The sequence below is a fragment of the Eleutherodactylus coqui genome, chromosome 2 (assembly GCF_035609145.1).
Source record: "Eleutherodactylus coqui strain aEleCoq1 chromosome 2, aEleCoq1.hap1, whole genome shotgun sequence".
Taxonomy (NCBI): domain Eukaryota; kingdom Metazoa; phylum Chordata; class Amphibia; order Anura; family Eleutherodactylidae; genus Eleutherodactylus; species Eleutherodactylus coqui.
In genome coordinates, this window is record NC_089838.1 from 157,830,543 (window position 1) to 157,852,560 (window position 22,018).

A 22,018-nucleotide genomic window follows, 5' to 3' on the forward strand; every position below is an offset into this window, starting at 1 on the left:
TCTAAGCTGTTTAACTTTGCCTTCTTAAAGTTAAGTATTTTTGTAGCTCCCCAATAAAAGTCCCTATTGAAAGACAGGTGAAAATTTATTATATGATTTTCACTATTTCCCAGGTATTCCCTGACCTGCACCCCTGTTATTCTGTCACGTTTGTTGGTTAATATTAAGTCCTAAATGGCTGTTCCTCTACCTGGGTCAAGTGCAAGTTGAAAAAGGGAATTCTCCAAAGTTGTTGCCAAAAACTTGTTACTTTTATGAGATTTGGAGGTTTCAACTTCCCAGTTTATATCCGGATAGTTAAAGTCTCCCATAATATCTACCAATATAGACCACTTCATTTGCCTCAATTATGTTCTAGCATTTTGGGCTTAAAACAGGATTTTACATAAGGAAAAAGCCCTCTCCCTTTCTGGTTTCTATTATCCCTTCTGAACAAACTATAACCCTGTACGTTAACTGGTCAGTCACAGCTTTCATTAACAAGCTCTCTGTTATTCCAACTATGTCATATTTTTCATCAGACATTATTACTTCCAGTTAATCAACCTTATTGGTCAGACTTCATCATTAGTCACCATATAGTTTAGGGGTTTTCAGTTATTTTTTATATTCAGTGTAACCTTATTAACTCTTCTGACAGTTCTAACTATACTAACCGATCCCACCACTCAATCCCCATTCTCATTATTAAAGGCCCCTTTTACACTCAAAGATAATCTTTCAAACGACTGAAAGATTCAGCCAACTATTTGCATAAAGTGTTAATGGCCAATAACACTTTATCATCTTTATTTGCATGTAAAATGGCCTCCATGACTTGTTTGCAGAGCCCAGCATGTGTTTGAACACATGCCCAGGTGTGCTAACAGCTGCCACACATTCCATTGTTCTCTCACGGCTAGTGTAAGCATACCGTGGGGAGAAAAGCGTGCAGTCTGTTGAAAAGATAAATGTGTTTGCTTTATCTTTCCGTGGCTGAACAATGGATTTTAAGTTAACCTTAAGATCATCGTTCAAAGGAAAAGTGCACGACGCCTGCGTTTACATGTAACAATTATCACTCATTTTCAGACATTTGAACGAATTTTGAGTGAGAATTGTTGCATGTAAAGGGGCCTTTAGACCCAGATCACTGTCTACACTATCTTCCACTCTATCTCTCTGGTTGCCCCCCTCCAGTACCTAGTTTAAACACTCTTCCAACCTTCTAGTCATCTTCTCTCCTAGCACAGATGCAGTCCATCCCTATGGTAGAACCTGTAGTCCACAGCAAAGTCAGCTCAGTTCTCCAGAAATCCAAACCCCTTCCTACATCAATTCTTGAGCCATTTGTTTACCTTCCTAATCTACCGCTGCCTTTCTGGTATGGCACATGGTACAGGTAGCATTTCAGAAAATACTACGTTAGAGATCCTGCCTTAAGATGACAGTTTAGTTCCCTTAAATAGTTTTTAAAGCAACCTCCACCTACCTCTAACTTTGTCATTGGTGCCAATGTGCACCATGATCACTAGGTCATTACTAGCTCCTCCCAGTAATCTGTCCACTCGATCAGCAATGTGTCAGACTCAAAAGTCAGGAAGACAACACATTTTTCAACTACCCTAGTTTTTTCGACGGATTGCCTTGTCTGTCCTCCTAATAATTGAGTCGTCTACTACCAGGAACTGTCTAGCCTGCCCTAAGCTAGTATACTCCTCATTGGAGAAGACATCCCCCTGGCATTCAGAGGGCATGTCATGCTGTAGCAGCGCTAATCCTGTAATAACATTTCCATTATGTGCCAACTTTGCACAGTCTCCATGAATCGCTCTGATACTGGTAGGTGCTTACCCACACATGTACCTCAGCCACTAATAAATCCCTACCAGGAAACCCTGAATACAAAAGAAACAGAACAAGGAAACTAACTGTGCTAGCAGCCTGTGCTCCTCAGCAATCCCAGGAGGAAACTGAATTGACCAGCACAGAACTCAAATCTAGGTCAGACTACATAGGGCAGGGCAACTAGAATCAGGTGAGAACTGACATTACTCATCAGACACCACACCCCTCAGCCCCAGGAAAGGCAGAGACACAGCTAATACCTGGTCCGGCCTGATAGCAAGGTGAAGATATCAGAACAGCTGCAACAGTATAGCTCTTAGCTGTAATACTCCTGCACCTCCTCTGTTTTGAAAAGAGACAGGAAGTTCCATAGATGCAATTTATCACACCTTTATTGTGTAACCCCACGCTTAATTAATCACCTGTGCAAAGCAACGGAGATTGAACGCACAAGCAAACTCTATGTGCTTTTAAATGTAACAATGTAACCCCCAATATACCTCCTCAGTAAAACATATTTAATCTTTTGGAAAAAAGAAGGAATATAGCTACAATGTATAAAAGATTACGTTGATTTATATAAAACAGAAATAAATAAATACAAATAAAATAGGCACTTAGCAATGTGCACAAATCTTAAGTCACACACTTACGGCCCTTTTCCATGCAACGATTCTTGCCCAAAATTCATCCAAACGGCTGAAAATGATAATGATAATCATTACATGTAAACGCGGGCATCATGCAGTTTTTGTTTGAATGATGGATGTCAGTTCACTTAAAATCCATTGTTCACATCTCTGAAAGACTGAGCAAATACATTCTACTTGAATGTATTTCGCTCATCTTTCAATAGACTGCACAATGTTCTCTCCGCGGCATGTTTACACTAGCACCCAGGAGAACAATGGAATGTGGGCTCTGCAAACAACTCCTGGGGGTCATTTTACATGCAAATGAAGATGATAAAGTGTTAATGGCCATTAACACCATGCAAATACATCACTAAATCTTTCAATCTTTCAGTCTTTGAAAGATTATATTTGCGTGTAAAAGAGCCTTTAGAAACAGCACACTTTAGAATACAATGTGATTGTTCTCAGGAAGAAAAATCAAGTAATCTTGTAGATATGATACCTTTGTAGATATGGTACTAAACGTTTTTCACTTTAGAATACAACAAATTTAGAAAACAATACACACTCAAGCTTGCACACTTAATTTTGTCTGCTTTATACAGCCTTTAGCTGTAATACTCCTGCTCCTCCTCTGGTATAAAGCTCAGATTATATAAACATGTACAATATAACTTTCCATTATGAAAAAAACACCATAGAATATAAGTGTTATGATTTGCATTACCTGTCCATGGTCGGCGCCATGCTCCCAGTGCTACCTGAAGGGCACACATGCACACTCCTAGTCTTAAAGGGTAGCACACATCCTGAAAATCTGACTCCCTTCAAATCCATAACTATTCCTTTGCCTATATTAAGCACCTTCTCCCCAAGAAAGGTGCCTAAACCTTTGGTCATCTGAATCCAGCTACAGGTGCTACTTCTTTGTCTTAGATTCCTGGTTCTGACTCTGCATTCTTCACTCTTGACCTTGGCTTGCTTTATTAACCATTATCTTGTCTGCCATGACTCCTAACCTGTTTACATCTCGCTGAATCTACTCTGTGTACCCTGAACTGTCTACATGTTGTACTGCCTGCTACTATTTTGGACTCTGCCTCTGCTCACATGCTCAGATACTGTACCCTGGCCAGTGTGTGGCTCACAGATCCATATCCACGCACTAACAGTAAGCTTAGGCCATGGATCCCACTGGCGCTAAAGCTAATAGACCAGATCCTGCCTTGTTTTTATCATGCAGTATCTACTCTGCCTACTCTGACCTCTGAACTGTCCCATGTACTTAAGTATATGCTGTCTACTTTGATTCTGGACTCCACTGACTACATCTCTGTTAACATGCTCAGGCATCATTCATAATAATGGTAGTAGAGAAGAAGCCAGGAACTACAGGCCAGTTAGTTTGACACCTGTAGTTGTTAAACTAATGCACACTCTCCTGAAAAAGAGGATATTTGACCACTTAAAAACCAACAACCTGCTGGACCCTAAGCAGCATGGCTTAACTGATCATCTCAAACTAATCTCATTAATTTATTTGACAAAAATGGTGGATGAAGGTGACTGACTGGGAACAATCAACATACTGTGTAATATTCTGTGTTGGAGGTCAACCTTGAAGACGTTTTATAATTCTTTCATTGGTTCAGTCAATAGTTCTCTTCTTATGGCTATGTTTTCCTTCAATAAGCTAGCGGCTAATCATCCAAAATTTTGGTAAGGCCAGTGAGCATTCCCTTTTAAGTCCAGAATAATATGCATTTAGTGCTGGTATTTATTTTAGTATTGCAAATTACAATGAATTTCCTTTTCTTCTTCCCCTCAACATCGTGTGATTTCAGAATTTTTTCCTTTACTTTATCTGGAAATAAATATGCAGTCAAAATAAATATTTGTACTTGTTCAACAATTAAACATTGTTTTTATCCTATCTGTGTTTTGTGTATTTGCTACAAAGTAAAAAAAAACCTGGTTGAACGCTTTCTAAGTGTGGTGATTCCACAATTTTTGTCAGGAGTTGAATCTGAAAAGTTCTGTGTATTATTAGTTCATATATCTAGAGATTTGACCATTAGGCCACTAGAACTAATAATTTATATTGCAAAAACAAATTTATAGTCTGCAGATGTCTGAATAAACAGCTAAATAGGAAAATTTCAGTGATAGTGTTTTGACCACATTCCTCCTACCTGTCTTGTAATGACCTCTTAAGTTTGAGAATATAAATATAATTGGCAAAAAAGTTTGACCTTTTAACCGTACGTGATAGTAGAATGAATAGTTGTCTGATATATTCCACAATATTGCACTATGTTTAGAAACTAAACCCCTTAGTGACTGCCCTATTTTTTGCCTAAAGGACCAAGTAATTTCCATTCGACTCATAACTTGTTGACATAGCCATATCAGGGCATGATTTCTTGGGGTGGACAAGTTGTACTTTTTAATGGCACCCCACTGTATAACTTTTACTATAGTATTTAGGGGGAGATGGAATAACCAATTAGAAATTCTGCCATTGTTTTTTGGGTTTTGTTCTTACAGCATTTACGATTCAGTAAAAACAACATGATAATTTTCTTACCTGGATCAAGAGGATTATTGTGATACCAAGTTTATATAGCTTTTTTTAATTATTTTTTTTTTACTTTAGCACAAAAAACACTTTTTAAAAGAAAAAACATTTGAATCTGCATCATCACATTCTAAGGCCTCAGTCACACGGGCGCATCGGCACCCGTACACCGGCGCCGATGCGCCCGTGTGACTGCAGGAAGGAGACGGACGTACCTGCAGACGGCCATCTCTCTGCAGCGCCGGAGGAAAGAACACAGGACCGGCAATGAAGCCGGTCACATGTTCTTTCCTCCAGCGCTGCAGAGAGATGGCCGTCTTTAGGTGCGGCCGTCTGCTGGTGTCAGTCACACGGGCGCATCAGCGCCGGTGTACGGGTGCTGATGCGCCCGTGTGACTGAGGCCTCAGGTTGCTTTCACATTTGCGATGAGGATTCCGCTTTCCTGCTCCGTTTGGGAAGGGGAATCCCTGCAGCTGAACGTCTCTGTCTATGGAAGGAACTGAATGGGGTCCTAATGACTATAATGGGGTCCTGCTTGCTTTCCACCCAGCTGGCTATGGAATGGAAGAAAAAGTGCCTTTGTTACAGAAACTCCTGCCAGATGTTCCGACGCAGATGTGAAACCACCCTAAGACCCATAACATTTGTATTATTCTGACAATGGAGCTATGTGAAGTCTTGTCTTTTGAAAGAAGAGTTGCAGTTTCTATTGGTATGCGTTTGAGCTACATGTGACTTTTGGATTGCTTTTTATTGCGTTTTTTTGGGGAGGTGAACAAAACAAAAATAGTAATTTTGGCATTGGAGTATTGGTGGTCATTAAGGGAATAAAGTGAACTTTGGAGCTCTCCTGACAGGCATGTTTTAGAAAGTACTTGTATACTTGAAGAAGTAACAATTGTGAAGCACCATTTCTGTGAACTTTTGCATTGTTTCTTTGTATTATACCTTCTACGAATGTATGGATAAATTCACAACTATGTCTTACTATGTACCTTGTAAAGAGTTTGTCCTCATTGTTGGTGGACCTATTTGCACTTATACTTAGGGCCGTTTAACACGGGACGACGGTCGGCTAAATAACTGCACAAGTGCTGACGTCACCGCTAAGGTCATTAGCGCTCCTGCAGACCGCTTAGACAGACAGACTTTGCCGCTGCATCGCTGTGTTCTGGCTGGCTTCTCGCTCAGCACGTCACCTTCTATATGAAGCTCTGAGCGGGGAGCATTTACATGTAATGAAAAGCCAGCGAGCCAGCGATAGTTTTTATGCTGACTGAAAATCAGCAATAACGTCTCGCGAACAAACAGTGAGCAATTTTTTTGCATTTACACTGCCTGATTATCTCTCAAATTTGTTCGTTTGAATGAATTTTAAGCAATAATTGTTACGAATAAATGGAGCATTAGTCCAAACTTTAAAGGCGTACAGTTCTTTTCTTTCTCATTTCCGTTTTTCATCTGCACTTTTAAAAAATCATAACTGTTTTATTTATCCATCAGCATAGATGTCTGAAGTAGAGATGAGCGAGCATACTCGATAAGGCAAACTACTCGAGCGAGTAGTGCCTTATTCGAGTACCTGCCCACTCGTCTCTAAAGATTTGGGTGCCGGCAGGGGGCGGGGAGCGGTGGGGGAGAGCGGGGAGGAATAGAGGGGAGATCTCTCTCTCCACCCCGTTCCTCCCTGCTCACCGCCGCAACTCACCTGTCACCCGCGCCGGCAGCCGAATCTTTAGAGACGAGCGGGCAGGTACTCGCATAAGGCACTACTCGCTCGAGTAATTTGCCTTATCGAGTATGCTCGCTCATCTCTAGTCTGAAGGCTTGTTTCTTGCGAGATGAATTGTATTTTGCAATGGTGCTATTTAACATACTAAAAGACTTTTCCCAAAAAAATTCCAAGTGGAACAAAATGGAAAAAATTACAAATTCCTCCATCTTTGGGGGACAGGTGGGGGTCTTGTTTCTATAGTATATACACTACAACAAAAATGACATGATAAATTTATTCTATGGGACAGTATGATTAGTACGACACCAAATTTATATATATATTTTTTTTTTACTGTACTACTTTTGTTTTTTAATTATTTTCTGCCGCCATCTTCTTACAGCCATTGACATAGTTGTGCAAAGGCTCATTTTTTGCAGGACATCCAGTAGTTTCCATTTTGGAGTATATATGACCTTTTGATAGCTTTTTATTACATTTTTGCTTGGAGAGAGAGTGACCAAAAAGCACAATTCTGTTTTCAATATACAATATTTTTAACATACAATGGTCATCTCAGAACCAATCAATATTATCTGTTGAGGGACCACTGTATATCCCCCATGAGAGATGCTGCTGGCAGCTTTTACCCTTGAAATCAATAGAAAGGTATTTGCAGTTTTGGAAAGAGCTAAACAAACAGCGCTCTGGTTAGGAAATACACCCCTTTAAATATACACACAAATAAAGCACATAAATAATGCATTTTGACACTTTGACAACACACATTAAATAATTATAGACTGCTACCGATAACTCCCTAGCAAACTACTTGACAGGTAGACATGGTGAGCAATTATGACAAGGAGGAAATTACTGTAGCCAGAAGATTTTAACTTCTCTTTTAGTAGTTGTTGGACATTTCAATCTTCCCCTTGACTCCCTTCAGGAATCTTTCCCATCCCCAGAAAAATAGCAAAAAAATGGCTGTATTTTCATGGATAATTGTAAAAACTCTGCCTCTTTTCTCACCTGGTTCATGAGACAGAATATGCAGTGCATCAGCACTTAGAACTTGAAAAAAGCAAATAAACTGAAACCAAACTATAGCAATTTCACTTTAGACACTACTATCCATATTCAAAATGTTTTTGGTCAGGTGACTAAAAATAAGCTTTAAAAAGAGGACTTGTTATCTGTTCTGACACATTTGTGCTAGTAAATACTTCTTTATATTCTGTATTCTGGTTTCTCTTCTATTATTCGTTGTAGGAAAGTATAAATACATGATTATTACCATTCTCCTTGTCAAAGGGGCATCACCCTATATCCTCTGATGAGAGTGTCAGACCCTTTAGGGACACATTGTATAGACAAGGGAAATAGCAAAAGTAAGGAATAGCAGAGAAACTGCATAATACAGGGGGCATAAGAAAATATGCTCTAGAATTATTTAATGGGAAATGCAAATATTTAATAAAAGAAAAAAGTAGCAATGCAATCCTTGCCTAAAAAGTTAACCCCTCCCCAATGTGCCTCAGGTATGAATGCTCCTAATGTGGGTTCATAATATCTGGAATGTTGAAGCTTTAGATGTGCTGCAGGCAAATTGCCAACTTGTGTAACATGTCAATCATTTTCTTTGTTGTACTTGCACACAGGAGCATTAGAGGTGTTTTCTAGGACAGAAAAAGTTAAAACTGCTCCAAATTTAGCATGAGTAAACCAAATTGTGTGAACATGTACTTGTTAATTGAGTCTTGAAAATCATTCACCTAGGAGCTAGGTTCCCATAGATGTGCTGGCTCTGACATTTAAATTAGGGGAAAATCTTTTAATAAAGATTATTGGTTGTGTGAAGATCTTAGCCCAATATGAATTATATTTTCAGAATCTGGCAGGCCAGCTGAACTAAAACGCATCTGTACTCATTGGGGTGCGTGGCCCAAAACACTCCCAAATGGCATATCCATATACCTGGTTATAATTTACGTGTCATGCTTAATATCACTGAATAGATAAAATCCTGATCAAAAATATGACTGGCATATATTCCAGATCGGAGGATCTTCTGCAAAGTTATGGGCGAAATGGAGAATTATGGTTTTTCCACAGGTTGATATGCATTCACCTCACCCTTCTCTGAATGACCTGGGGAAACTTTAAAACTAAAGGTCTTAGAGAGACCCAGTGTTAGACCTTTAGAGATACGCCCAGCATAAGGACTTTCCCAGTGCTTCAGTGGCTTCGCACAAATCAGAACTTTGGGCTGACATCTGAAATCTAGTACCTTTTGTTTATTTTTCTCCTTATTTTATGTTAAAATACTGTCTTGTTGTGTATGTTGTGTATACCCTTATACTCCCATGTACAAACTTTTTTGTATGTCATTTGTATATATATATCTGCACTGCTAGCCTTTTTTTAGAATAAATCTGCAATTTATGAGTTGAGCCTTGTCCATTTTAAAATGAGCCATAACACTGAAGTTTTTGTTCATAATTCATATGTCTGGGTTCCAGCTTACCTGTAAATGTTGGTGGTGGCAGTGTGTGTATGAGTGGCATTGTGGAGTATGTTAGAATCGATGAAGGGGTTATTTGTGCTTTCGTTCTGCATGTGACAGGCCCCCGTGAAAGCTGGTTACAAATCCACCTGAAGTTTGGCGACTCCATATTTGCAATCCCGCTAGAGCAGTGGTCCCCAACTCCAGTTCTCAGGGACCAACAACAGGTCATGCTTTCAAGATATCCTATGGTAAGAATACCTGTGGCAATGTCTGAGGCACTGACAATAATTACATCACCTGTGCAACACTGAAAACATGACCTGTTGGCGGTCCCTGAGGAATGGAGTTGGGGAACACTGGGTTAGAGCAATCGGACTCTGCCGTGACAAATTGGACGCGATAGTTAGAGTGATCATTTCTCCCCTGCCTATCCATGACACCACTCAAAATAAATAAGAGCTGGGGAGTGTGTGGGTGACAGGGAAATTGGATTGGAAAAGGTTAATGTACATTACTGATGCCTCACATAAATGTAGTAGGAGGTCTGTTATTATAGCAAACATAAGGTCTATAGATCAATACTTGAGTATCCTAAAAACATAAATTAGCTATAGGGTATGTTCACACATTGGGGAGATGCAGCCCATCTTCTGTAGCGGAATTAGCTGTGAAAAATCTGCAAAACTTTATAGTACAGACTTTGTGGAAGAGATTTCAAGAAAAGTCATCCACACACTGTAGTGAAAATCCACCATGCAAATTTACTTGGAGTGCGGATTTTAAATCTGCAGCATGTCAATTTCTGTTGAGGGTTTTCAGTGAAAATTTCACCTCTTCAAATGTGCTGATGAAATCTGTATCCAAATGTGAGCCAAAATCTGCATCAAAATCCTAGTGGATCCGCAGCAAAATCCACAGATTATTTTCCACTGTGAAAATTCCACTACATGTAGAAATAGCCTTAGTCCTAATTCACACAGATTAATATCACCTCATAATCTGTGGCATCTACCTCTTGGTACTGCTCTCAGGGTACATGATGCATGAAAGTGACATCGATGACATGATAAGAGGTCGTGGCACTAGCAAGAGTGCCATGGCCTCTTTAACCCCATCCCGCTCCATGACGTACCGGTACGTCATGGAGCTTCGGGGTATGTATAAAGAGAGGTTGCGTGGCAACCTCTCTTCATACAGTGCGGGCGTCAGCTGTTTATAACAGCTGACACCGGTGGGCAATAGCAGCTATCGACCGTTTGGCCGATCGCGGCTATTAACCATTTAAATGCCCCGAACAATGTTTGGGGGTAATGCACCCCCCCCCCGTGGTGAGATCAGGGGAGCTGTGCAGATGTCATGGCAGCCGGGCGCCTAATAAAAGGCCCCAGGGCTGCCCTACCAGACTACCTATCAAGCCATCCCCGTGACTGCCTGTTAAATTGCAGTATGACGTAATGCTATAGCATTACGTCATACTGCAGGAGCAATTAAAGCATCGCATGTTAAAGTCCCCCAGGGGGACTTCAAAGTAAAGTAAAAAAAAAATCTATTAAGTTTTTTTAATTGTAAAAAAAAGTAATAAAAGTTTAAATCCCCTCCCCTTTTGCCATATCTATTATTAAAAAATCTAAATTCTAAAATAAAAATATGTATTTGGTATCGCCGCATCCGTAAAAGTCCGATCTATCAAAGTAGCGCATTATTTTTCCTGCATAGTGAACGTCGTCCGAAAAAAAAATAAAGAACGCCAAAAATGCACTTTTTTAGTTACCCTGTTTCCCAGAAAAAACGCAATAAAAAGTGATCAAAAAATCATATGTACTCCAAATTGATACAATCGGAAACTACAGGACATCCCACAAAAAATGAGCCCTTGCTCAACTACGTCGACGAAAAAAAAAAAAAGGTATTGTGCGCACAAATGACTGCAGAAAATAATTGAAAAAATTAAATATCTTTGAAAAAAAAAGAGTAGTATAGTAAGAAAAAACCTATGCAAGTTTGGTATCGTAGTAATCGTACCGACCCATAGAATAAAGTTATCATGTTGCTTTTGTTGCCGTTTTTGCACCGTAGAAACAAGGCACACTAAAAGATGGCAAAATGTCGTTTTTTTTTTCATTTCACTCCACTTAGAATTTTGTAAAAGTTTTTCAGTACATTATATGGTACAGTAAATAGCACCATTGAAAAATACAACTCGTCCCACAAAAAACAAGCCCTCATACAGCGACGTCGGTGGATAAATAAAGGAGTTACGATTTTTGTGAAGGGGGGAGGAAAAGACAAAAATGGAAAAAGAAAAAGGGGCCGCATCATTAAGGGGTTAACCCCTTAATGACGTAGCCTGTTTTTTACCGCCTTTTATTAAGGGCTTATTCAGTTGACCGTATATCGGCCGTGTATTCACACCGGCCGATATACGGCGTCCCTCTCTGCAGGAGGAGGAGGCTGGAAGAGCCGGGAGCAGTGCTCTGAGCTCCCGCCCCCTCTCCTCCCCTCTGCACTATTTGCAATGAGGAGGCGGGATGGGGCGAAGCTAATTCCCGGAACTTAGCGCCACCCCTCCCCCCGTCCCGTCTCCTCTAATTGCAAATAGTGCTGAGGGGCGGAGAGGGGGTGGAGAGGGGGCGGGAGCTCAGAGCACTGCTCCTGGCTCTTCCAGCCTCCTCCCCCTGCAGAGAAAGACGCAGTATATCGATCGACATGAATACTCAGCAGATATACGGTCGTCTGAATGCACCCTCAAATTGTAACTCGTTTATTTATCCATCGACGTTGCTGCATGAGGGCTTGTTTTTTAAGAGGCGAATTGTATTTTTCAATGGCACTATTTAATGTACCATATAATGTACTGAAAAACGTTTTAAAAATTCTAAGTGGAATAAAATTTTAAAAAGACCGACATTCCACCATACAAAATTACATGATAACTTTATTCTATGGGTCGGGACGATTACTACGATAGAAAATTTATATCGTTTTTTTTGGCTGTACTACTTTTAGTTTTTTACAAAGATATTTAATTTTTTGAAATGATTTTCTGCCACCATCTTTTGAGCGCAATAACTTTTTTATTTTTCTGTCAACATAGTTGTGTGAGGGCTCATTTTTTGAGGGACATCCTGTAGTTTGTGATGGTATGATTTTGGAATACATAAGACTTTTGATCGCTTTTTATTGCATTTTTTCTTGGAGACATAGTGACCAAAAAAAGCGCATTTCTGGTGTTCTTTTTTTTCTGACAACATTCACAGTGCGGGGTAAATAATGCATTACTTTGATAGATTGGACTTTAACAGACGCAGCGATATCAAATATGTATTTTGTTTTATTATTTAGATTCTTTTATCATAAATATGGCAAAAGGGTTTGTTTCTTTAAATTAGTAAAACTTTATTGTTCTTATTTTTTTACTTTTTTTTTTTTAGTCCCCAGAGGGGAAAGCCACTTGGGATGCTTTGTTTGTGAGAAAATCACGCAGCTTTCGCATTATGCAAGAGTCAGTAAAAAAAGCAGATTATGGAGCCAATGATTTACAATGGTTTCCTTCCCATAGTGATGTTTTCACTGATGCAATGTTGCATGCGCATAAAATCGCGACATGCTCTTTCTGCGATGTGCGTTTTTTTAAATCTCCCATGTTTCCCTATGGAGCCTCCTTTTTATTGCGTTGCAGCACAACAAACTTGCGTTATGATGTCATTTTAACATTATTGCAGCAAAATCGGGCAGCAGCAAGAAAATCACGAGCGGCAGCAATGATTTTGTGAGAAAAAGCAGCACTGACACTCAAAAATCGTGGGGCAAAAGATGCAATTTTGCTGCGCTTTTCTAGTGGCCAAATTGCGATCGCCCTTACGGATCTAGCCTAGACATAGCCATCTAACACCACACCTGTCCAGCACTCAGGACAGCAGTAAGGGCTCCTGCACACTGGCTATCGCCATATTGCTGCAACTTTTGTCTTGTGATTTTTGAGCATGAACACTGCTTTTTCTCGCAAAAACATCACTGCCACTTGAGATTTTCTTGCACACTTTTTTTTTCACGCAATTTCACGGCAATTTTTTAACGCGAAAGTCAATAGGACTTTCTAATGTTAAAACCGGGGATGTGATAAAAAGGAGGTTCCATAGGGAAACATGGGAGATTAAAAAACGCAAGACACAGAAAGGTAGGACATGCTGCGAGTTTTTTGTTCACTTGACATCACATGAGTGAAAACATCGGAAATGTGAAAGAAACCATTGAAAATCATTGGTATCATAATTCTGCATTTTTATTCACTTTCACATCGCTCACAAAATGCGCAATTTTCTCACAAGGCAGCCTAAGCCAGTCACTGAGAGTGTCAGGGGGGCACACCTGCCCACTAGTTTACAGTTTCTCTATGTATGCTTATATAAAAAATGTATAACTTTGTATATCAGTTACTTTACTTATTTTGTGCAAATTCTCAGTCAATACTCCAGCCCAGAGCTGCATTCACACTTCTGCTGGTTCTTGGAAGCAATTCTAAAGCTTACAGAAGGCAATGGCTGGGAAGAATCATCTTAGCAGTGATGGGATGCGCTGCGTTCTCTACTAATAACTTGGTGGTTTGCCTCACTGCTCCCTCTAGCGGTCAGAGCGCAGGATGTCACGCTGAGTGCGCTCGCCAGGACGCTGCTTATCCGGCAGAGATAGCGCCGCAAACTGCGCCTGAGCCGAGTATTCATTAGAGGAGGGCTTATTATTTGCGTCGCACTCTACTACTTTTTGCAACTTCATTTTGCTCTTTAGTCATCCGGACCCTCTTCTAAGGACACAAGGAGTTCTGCGCCATCCCCTCACTTTCTGCGGTCTCTGCAGCAGCAGCAGCCTCATCAGTGCAGCGCCCGGGGCTGTGCGCAGAGTCCCCCGTACACACCTGTCTGCAGGGACGGCGCTGCTCCTGGCCCCGCTGCTCTGACAGGCAGACGGGGGAGGGGCTACACCGGGGCTCCGGCACTCGCCTCAGAGCCCGTGCGAGGAGAGACGTGTCCTCCCTGATGCCGGCAGTGCATGGCTCCGGCGGAGCAGACGGCACCCTCACCCTCCGCCGCCGCAGCCTGTTGCTGTGAGGAGCGCCGGCTGCTGACTCTCCCGCCGGTCCCGTCCAGGTAGGTCGTGCAGCCGCTCCACTGCGCCTTGTTGCATGCAGACAAGACATGGTAGCAGCTGCCCCGCAGGCTGACAGGGATGGGATCCGACATGTCTTCTCCAGAACTCTGAGCCAGTGATGCTACTGGCCGTATAATGGAGCTGTCCTAGGCATGTGTTGTGTGCTGGGCACTGCCAGGCTGCATACCATCCCGTGCCCCTCACACTGACTCCTGCACGTGTGGATGGAGATTTGCTCTACAAGCACCTAAGAACTTCTCATCGCTCATCCAAGAGAGTTTATTGTACCCTCCTCAATACACGCCAGCAAGATGGCAGCAGGGGTGGCAGCATGGCTACCCTTCGCACGGGCAGCTGCCATTGGCTGGATGCCGGTGGCTTCAGGCTCGATGCCACTTCCACCCAGAGGTGAAAAAAGAAGGTCTCAGGACTCGTTGATCGTATTGAACGTCAGCGGCACCCGCTTCCAGACCTGGAGGAACACTCTCGAGCGCTACCCGGATACCCTCCTTGGCAGCACGGAAAGGGACTTCTTCTTTAACCAGGATACAGGAGAATACTTCTTTGATAGGGACCCGGACATTTTCCGCCACATTCTCAACTTTTACCGTACAGGTCGACTTCACTACCCGCGCCATGAATGTATTGCGGCGTACGATGAAGAACTGGCGTTCTTTGGGATTCTCCCGGAGATTGTTGGGGACTGCTGTTATGAGGAATACAAAGACCGGAGAAGGGAGAACATCGAGAGGATATTGGACGATGCTGAAAGCGATAGCACAGCGGAGGGACCACAGGCTCCCATGTCGGCCAGGCAGAAAATGTGGCGGGCATTCGAGAACCCCCACACCAGCACCCTTGCTTTAGTGTTCTACTATGTAACTGGTTTCTTCATTGCAGTGTCTGTCATCGCCAACGTGGTGGAGACTGTACCTTGTGGCACGTTTCCGGGATCCATGCGGGAGTTGCCCTGTGGCGAGCGTTACGCGGTGGCCTTCTTCTGTCTGGATACAGCATGTGTCATGATCTTCACGGTGGAGTACTTGCTGCGGTTGGCGGCTGCGCCCAGTCGATATCGGTTTGTACGAAGTGTAATGAGCATCATTGATGTGGTGGCCATCATGCCCTATTACATAGGGCTTATCATGACAGACAACGAGGACGTAAGTGGTGCGTTTGTTACACTGAGGGTGTTCCGGGTTTTTCGGATCTTTAAGTTTTCTCGCCACTCACAGGGCCTGCGGATCTTGGGCTATACCCTTAAGAGCTGTGCCTCAGAATTGGGCTTTCTGCTATTCTCCCTTACTATGGCCATCATCATCTTTGCCACCGTAATGTTTTATGCGGAGAAGGGCTCCCTAAACAGCAAATTCACTAGTATACCTGCTGCGTTTTGGTACACCATTGTGACCATGACAACACTGGGGTAAGTCTCACACTGTCAGAAGTGTGCCAACTACTTAACGTTTCCTTCACTGTCTTAGATTTTGTAAGGGCACTTTAAATATGCCCTTGACACATATCAGATTGTGCATGCTGTGTGGTTGACTTTGCTCATGGTAGTGTCTTCCGAACCCTCCATCAGCTGTCATATAGCAATGTGTATACAGTAGAGCAGCAGTCCTACCTGTGCAGCCCAGCACACTGCAGGAGACATTGGTAATACATGCTGTGATACTTGCAGTTCTGTAGGTCCGTGCTTCCATACAGCAGTGCTGTGATTGACTCCGAATGCTAAACTACACATAACTCTAAGGTTGACCATGATCTTCTTGAGGCTGCACTTGTTGACGCTACAGTGTAACCTTAATGACTGAACAGAACCCTGAGTAGTGTATTCAAGGTGTATAGCTCAGGGGTCTTGAATACATCTCATGGCATGTTGACTCTTTCCATACATCCCATCTACCTGTATGGAAAGTGATGGGATGCTCGGCCAGCTTTCTGCACAGAGTTGGTCTACTTGATGTAGCATAAAACTTTTCTATGGATTTTCTGCTTTTCTACATCTTGTCATAGATGTTAGATTAACAATTAGGTTATTTACGTTTTGCTTTAAAGTGGTCCAGTAGTTTACCTTGTCCGTTCCACCGCAGGTGAAGGTCACAGTGGTTATACAGAGGATACATGTAAGCATGTACAGTAAAGACATATCTAAGACCAGAGAGTTTCTCTTCAGCTGTGATGAGGAGGGTACAGGACTAATGTCTTCTGGTGTTATATAACTTCTTCTGCTCTGGTAGAGAGCTATTATAGATACATGATTTTATGTAAGACTGTAACTTTATGCTGTTTTCAAATATTAGACAACACTTGGCAAAAATGCTACTATATTCTAATGTTATGAGTCACCTGTTGAAGATATTATCTTTCTTTTTATAATATTTAATGTTATATACATGTTTGGAAATAATATTTTGTTTAGCTTTAATCCATTGAAAACAGAAAGTGAAGCAACTTTGCATACAGAATGTTCTTGATGTAAGAATTCTGCACTTTTCAGTTTACAGCACGTATGAAGAACTTTGTGTCTCTATGGTTACAGACTGTAAGCAAACTGTGTGAAGTCTTATCCAGAATGTGTTAATCCACGTCTTCTGCCCTCTCTCTGGCTGTCCATTAGGGGTAGAGCGGAGAGTCACAAACTCTAGTCCTCATGGCCACCAGCAGGCCAGGTTTTCTGGATCTCTTTAGGTGATGGAATATTAGTGCCTCCGCTATTGTCACAGGTGTTCTCTATAGGATATCTTCAAATTATGACCTACTGGGGGGTAAGGACTGGAATTTGGGAAACACTGGGGTAGAGGGAAGAGCATCCATACATGACAGCAGAATCGGACAACATATGGGGTTTGTAGTCTCTAACTATGGGGACATGTGACTTTTGAGGAACTGTATCCACAATAGCATTTTTTTAAAAAGATTTTGTATTGTTTTTGCAAAATTGTTGCAGATCAGTTAAGAAGGTTGAAGTGAGGCACACATCCTTTTAAAAAAGTTTACTGCTAAGAGACTTATGGAATGTCAATCATTGTAAGTTGGTCTGATGGGATTTCTGCCCCCCGCATTGCAGGAGCAAGGTGGTCCTGATCCATGTGTTTAGTAGAGGGAGCTGGTAATAACCGTGTTCGTGTGTTTAGCTGTTTCTGCATATTCAACCCCACATGTGCCCACTTCTCCAATGAGAACAGTAACCAGACCCCTTCACACTTGGCTGTTTCTGTGTTTCCCATTCATTTCTACTAAGAGTGACTTTGAACTTCATATGAGCTCTCCAATGAGAACAGGAACCAGAAGCTTGTCTGTCTTCCCATCATTTGGGGTCCCAGTGGTTCTGGACCATCCATAATTGTATGCCTGCCTATAAGCAGCTATATAGAAGCTCTCTGTAATGTCTTTCAGTGGGATTGCTGATAGGAAGTGTGAATGTCTGCTTAGATGATTGCCCAATATCTGCAGATGTGAGACATTTCCAGATGGATTTCTGAATGGGCTATGGTCTTAGGAGTGACACACTTTAGGCTCGATGTGCCTTTAACATGTTGCTTAGTAAGCTACCAGCATATGGTCAAGAAAGATTTTACAACTCTTACATCAATTCAGTCAATTTCATGTTTCATTGTACAGTAATATTAAACATCTTCCCTTGTGAGTCAGTTTCCTCATGCTAATCAAGGCATATTTTGTCTTAATGTAATTTCTTGGCTCTGGCTTGAATGATTAGCTCGTGAGGCTTTCTGCGTATTTGTACAGTCCCATTCACTTCTATGACCTTTTTCGGTGTGTAATATACATCAAAATGGGACATACTGTGTGTATTGTTTTCTACGCGCCCGGAAATTGCATGAAAAATACGCACATGTAAATATTGTGTGAATTAACCCTTTAGTCAGAAACACCATTAGGAGCCTCTGTTACAGAGTCTATTTTCCCCACCATTAATAGCAGGGGCGTTCGATGGGTGACACTGGTGTCTGTCCTGTCTGGATCCTGCAGAATGTTGTGGCTTCCCTTCCAAATGGAAGCCACATTGCAAGTGTAAACATAACCTATACTTTTTACTAATTGGGTACTATGCATTGCCTACACTGATATTTATGCTGGACATCGCCTTTGACATACAGTGGATATAAAAAGTCTTCACACCCTTGTGAAAATTTCATGTTTTTGTAACTTTAAAAAATCTGACAAAGATGAACCCATTTCAGATTAGTTTCCATATTCAATGTTACCCACCATCTGTACAATCCCATTAAAAACATTGTTTTTAGGACTGTTCATAATTCCCTCCACCTTGACTAAAGCCCCAGTTCAAGGAGCAGAAAAACATCCCAAAGCATAATGCTGCCCCCACCATCTACACTGCGGGTCTGGTGGTCTTCTGGTGATGTGCAGTGTTGGCTTTGTGCTAAACATACCTTTTGGAATTATATTCAAAAAGTTCCATCTTGGTCTTATCAGATCACAACACGTTTTCCCACATGCTTTTGGTAGACTTGTTGTAGGTTTTTGGCAAATCATAGCCTGGCTTGGATGTTTTTTTCTTTGTTAGAAGAAAATTATTATTGGGGGATTACATAGCAGATGTGGTGGCATCTCTAAACACCAAATATGAGGCCGTATTTTATAAGGTTATGGATACCTGGGTCACATGCAGTAATTTGGGCCCAGAAGCAAGCGGTGAACATAAGCATGTTTTCTGGGAGTGTATCACTGATTGCACTGAGGTAATTACAGCTACTGTCCATGGTGCTGCAACAGAACAGTCTACTGTAATTTACAGAGCTTGTAATGATCATTTACTGCAAGCATTATTTCTGTAATGCATGATTTAGGGGACTAAATCAATATGCTTAAAACCCACTGCTGATTAAAGTTGTATAACATAAGTACTAGGTATTATAAAGGGAAATCTTATCTAATTCCAACACATAACAAATTCATGGATGGCAAAAGGTTTTTGTTGTTGTGTAGGAAAGGCAATGAGAACAGAAACCTTACAGTATGGTAGATGTACTAGATGGTCTTTTAATTTACATTACAGGGGTTTTCCCAAAATGGGTGATAATGGACTGATGGGTGGAGGCCTCACTACTGAGACCCCGACTGATCCCCAGAATGGGCTCCTGTGTCCCCTCTTCTCTTCACTGCAGGCTCGCTGCACCCACCCACAGTGACATAGAGGGTGAATGAAGCAGCAGTCGTTTTCTTATTTTCAGTGGCGCTGATGGGAATAGCAGCGTACAAGTGCTTAGCTATCTCCTTCAGCCCCATTAAAGATGAATATAGTGGCACGATACATATCGTACCACCGCTTCATTCGGTGTCTTCTTTGTGGGGGGGTGTAGTTCACCTGCAGTAAGAAGGAGGTGGACACAGACCCATTCTCAGGATTGGTGTAGGTCTCAGCGATGGATAGGTGATCAAAGTCTATTGTGCTGCAACCCCTTTAAATATGTGAAACCTTTTTATTAATCGGTTATGCAGACATATGGTCACTTGAAATGACAGGAACGGAGCCGGAGTCAGCACTGCTGAGAGATTCAAGTGACATTTCTTACTTCGAAATCAGTCAGGTGCAGAATTGTAATTGAGACTTTGTGTGGACCCAATTCACCAACTCTATCCATGTCCACAAGACTACCTCTACTGAAGCCGGATATGGTGCAGAAGTGTCTGACCTGATGTCATCAGAATCTGAATAATGCAAGTGTAATATCTGAAGTTGGAAGAGAAGAAAGCAAAAACATCTGCACATTGTAATGTCCATACAAAAGACCCTCCAAGAGTTTGGCTGAAGGCTGTCAGTGTAGATGGAAAATGTGGATAGTGAGGTGCCGTCAATTGCTGATTGTTGAGGTCCAAATCATATTTCATTAATCAATTTTTACCAAGTGACTAATAAAATATGATTTGGGCCTCTTCCATCTTCAGATGTTACACTAGCATTATTGAGATACTGATGACAATTTATAATTCGTACATACAATAATATTGTATAATCCAGTTTGTACGTAAAGTTATCATTTGTGGTATCGGTGGTTCATCACGTTACACAAGGTGATATCTGTGGTACCAAGTAGTATACCATAATATAGATCAGAGAAAAAAATGCTGAACCTAAACCAATCACCTGCACAGTCCGCCTGTCATGGTTATAGCAGATATCTTAGTAATATCGAATAATCATGTCCGTTAACCTCTTATACTCAGGAAGATAAAATAGGAGCAGGCAGGAGTCCATGTTATCTCGTATTCTAACATCTTTTTGGTTAATTGTCTGATACGCTTCCAAAGTGAATGTATAGCAGTGCAGTTCCACCATATGTGCATCACCAACATATACAGATGTAGTAAAATGAGAACTTGCTGCGACAGTTCCTACCACAACAAAATCCATTGAAAAGGTAGGATAGAGTGCGGTGCCAAAGTTTATTTAAAGGTACCTTTACCCAAAATAACAGTCCTCCCAGCGACAATCGCTCTTGTTCTTTCACACAGGACCAACAGCCATTCAGTGAATGGAGGTGAAGCAATGACCGATCTCTTCCTGCCTCCATTCGCTGTGAACAGGCAGTCATTCAAGTATGGACTACTACCTTGTTTACATGGGCTGAGCTGATAGTCGCTTGATTTTTAGGTGATCTAAAAACCAAGCAACACTGACAAGTTAACAACTTCTCGCTCAGGGCCCTGTTGGTGGCTGTATGTACACAGGCCGACCATCACCGAAGATCACTGTTTCCTGTGATTATTCTGCTGATAATCGCGCCATATAAAAGGTACCTTAAATATCAAGTGGCAAGTTAAACTTTGCTATATCTGCAATAATTGTTTTGGGGTAGATTTTTGCAAGGTGGGTAGAGTGAGGTACCCGCCTTTACAATAGTTTTCTTGTTACTTCTGGATGATTATCACATTTGGATAGGTTAGGAGGCAGTTTTTAGACCCGTTAAAAAGGGGGGGGGGGGATGCCTAAGTTGCAGTTATTGATGAGGCACGTCCAATATTTTGGAGATGAGCTGAAAGGAGTTGAGTGTATTTCCATTATAGATATCTCTTAGATGCCTTAGTTCTTGTCACACAGGAAGAAAATTCTGTATCTGGATTTTGTGCTGAAGTACTAGCAGAGGAATGCTTTGAAGGCAGATAGGTAAAGGCCTATTTACACGGAGCGATGATCGCTCAAACAACAGTTTGAGTGACAGCTTTTGAGCGATCATTTTGCATAAACTATTAAGTATCTACTCAGCTACTTAATAGCAGTTTAGTGTGCAAATGAAGTCTTAGCTGAAAGCAGATACTAGCCCGAGGGCTGTTATCTGCATTCAGATCCTTTGTTCTCCAGTGGTAAACAATGCTATCAGCACTACCCGTGGAGAACTGCCGATAAGACTGATGGATGATTTTTAGTTTGGCCTGAACTTAACGATCAGCTAGCAGTGCACGAAAAGTGCATGATGGCCACGTGTTTAGACACAACGATGATCGCTCAAACGATCGCTTTTAGCTTCTTTTTTTTTGAGTGATCATCGCTCTGTGATAATGGGCCTTAAGTATGGGCTTTGTTCCAATCAATTTTCACCACTCTTTGAGACCTGTATTGATG

General features: G+C 41.6%; 1 protein-coding gene across 3 annotated transcripts in view; it reads left to right on the forward strand.

The window, feature by feature from the left end:
* Positions 1-14,720: 14,720 nt before the first annotated feature.
* The window catches only part of KCND2 (potassium voltage-gated channel subfamily D member 2), a 432,713-nt gene continuing 425,415 nt past the window's right edge, over positions 14,721-22,018 (forward strand). For all 3 annotated transcript variants that reach the window (XM_066591825.1, XM_066591827.1, XM_066591826.1), the window contains exon 1: positions 14,721-15,835. In XM_066591825.1, the coding sequence (XP_066447922.1) occupies positions 14,721-15,835 (1,115 nt within the window). The remainder of the gene's footprint in view (positions 15,836-22,018) is intronic.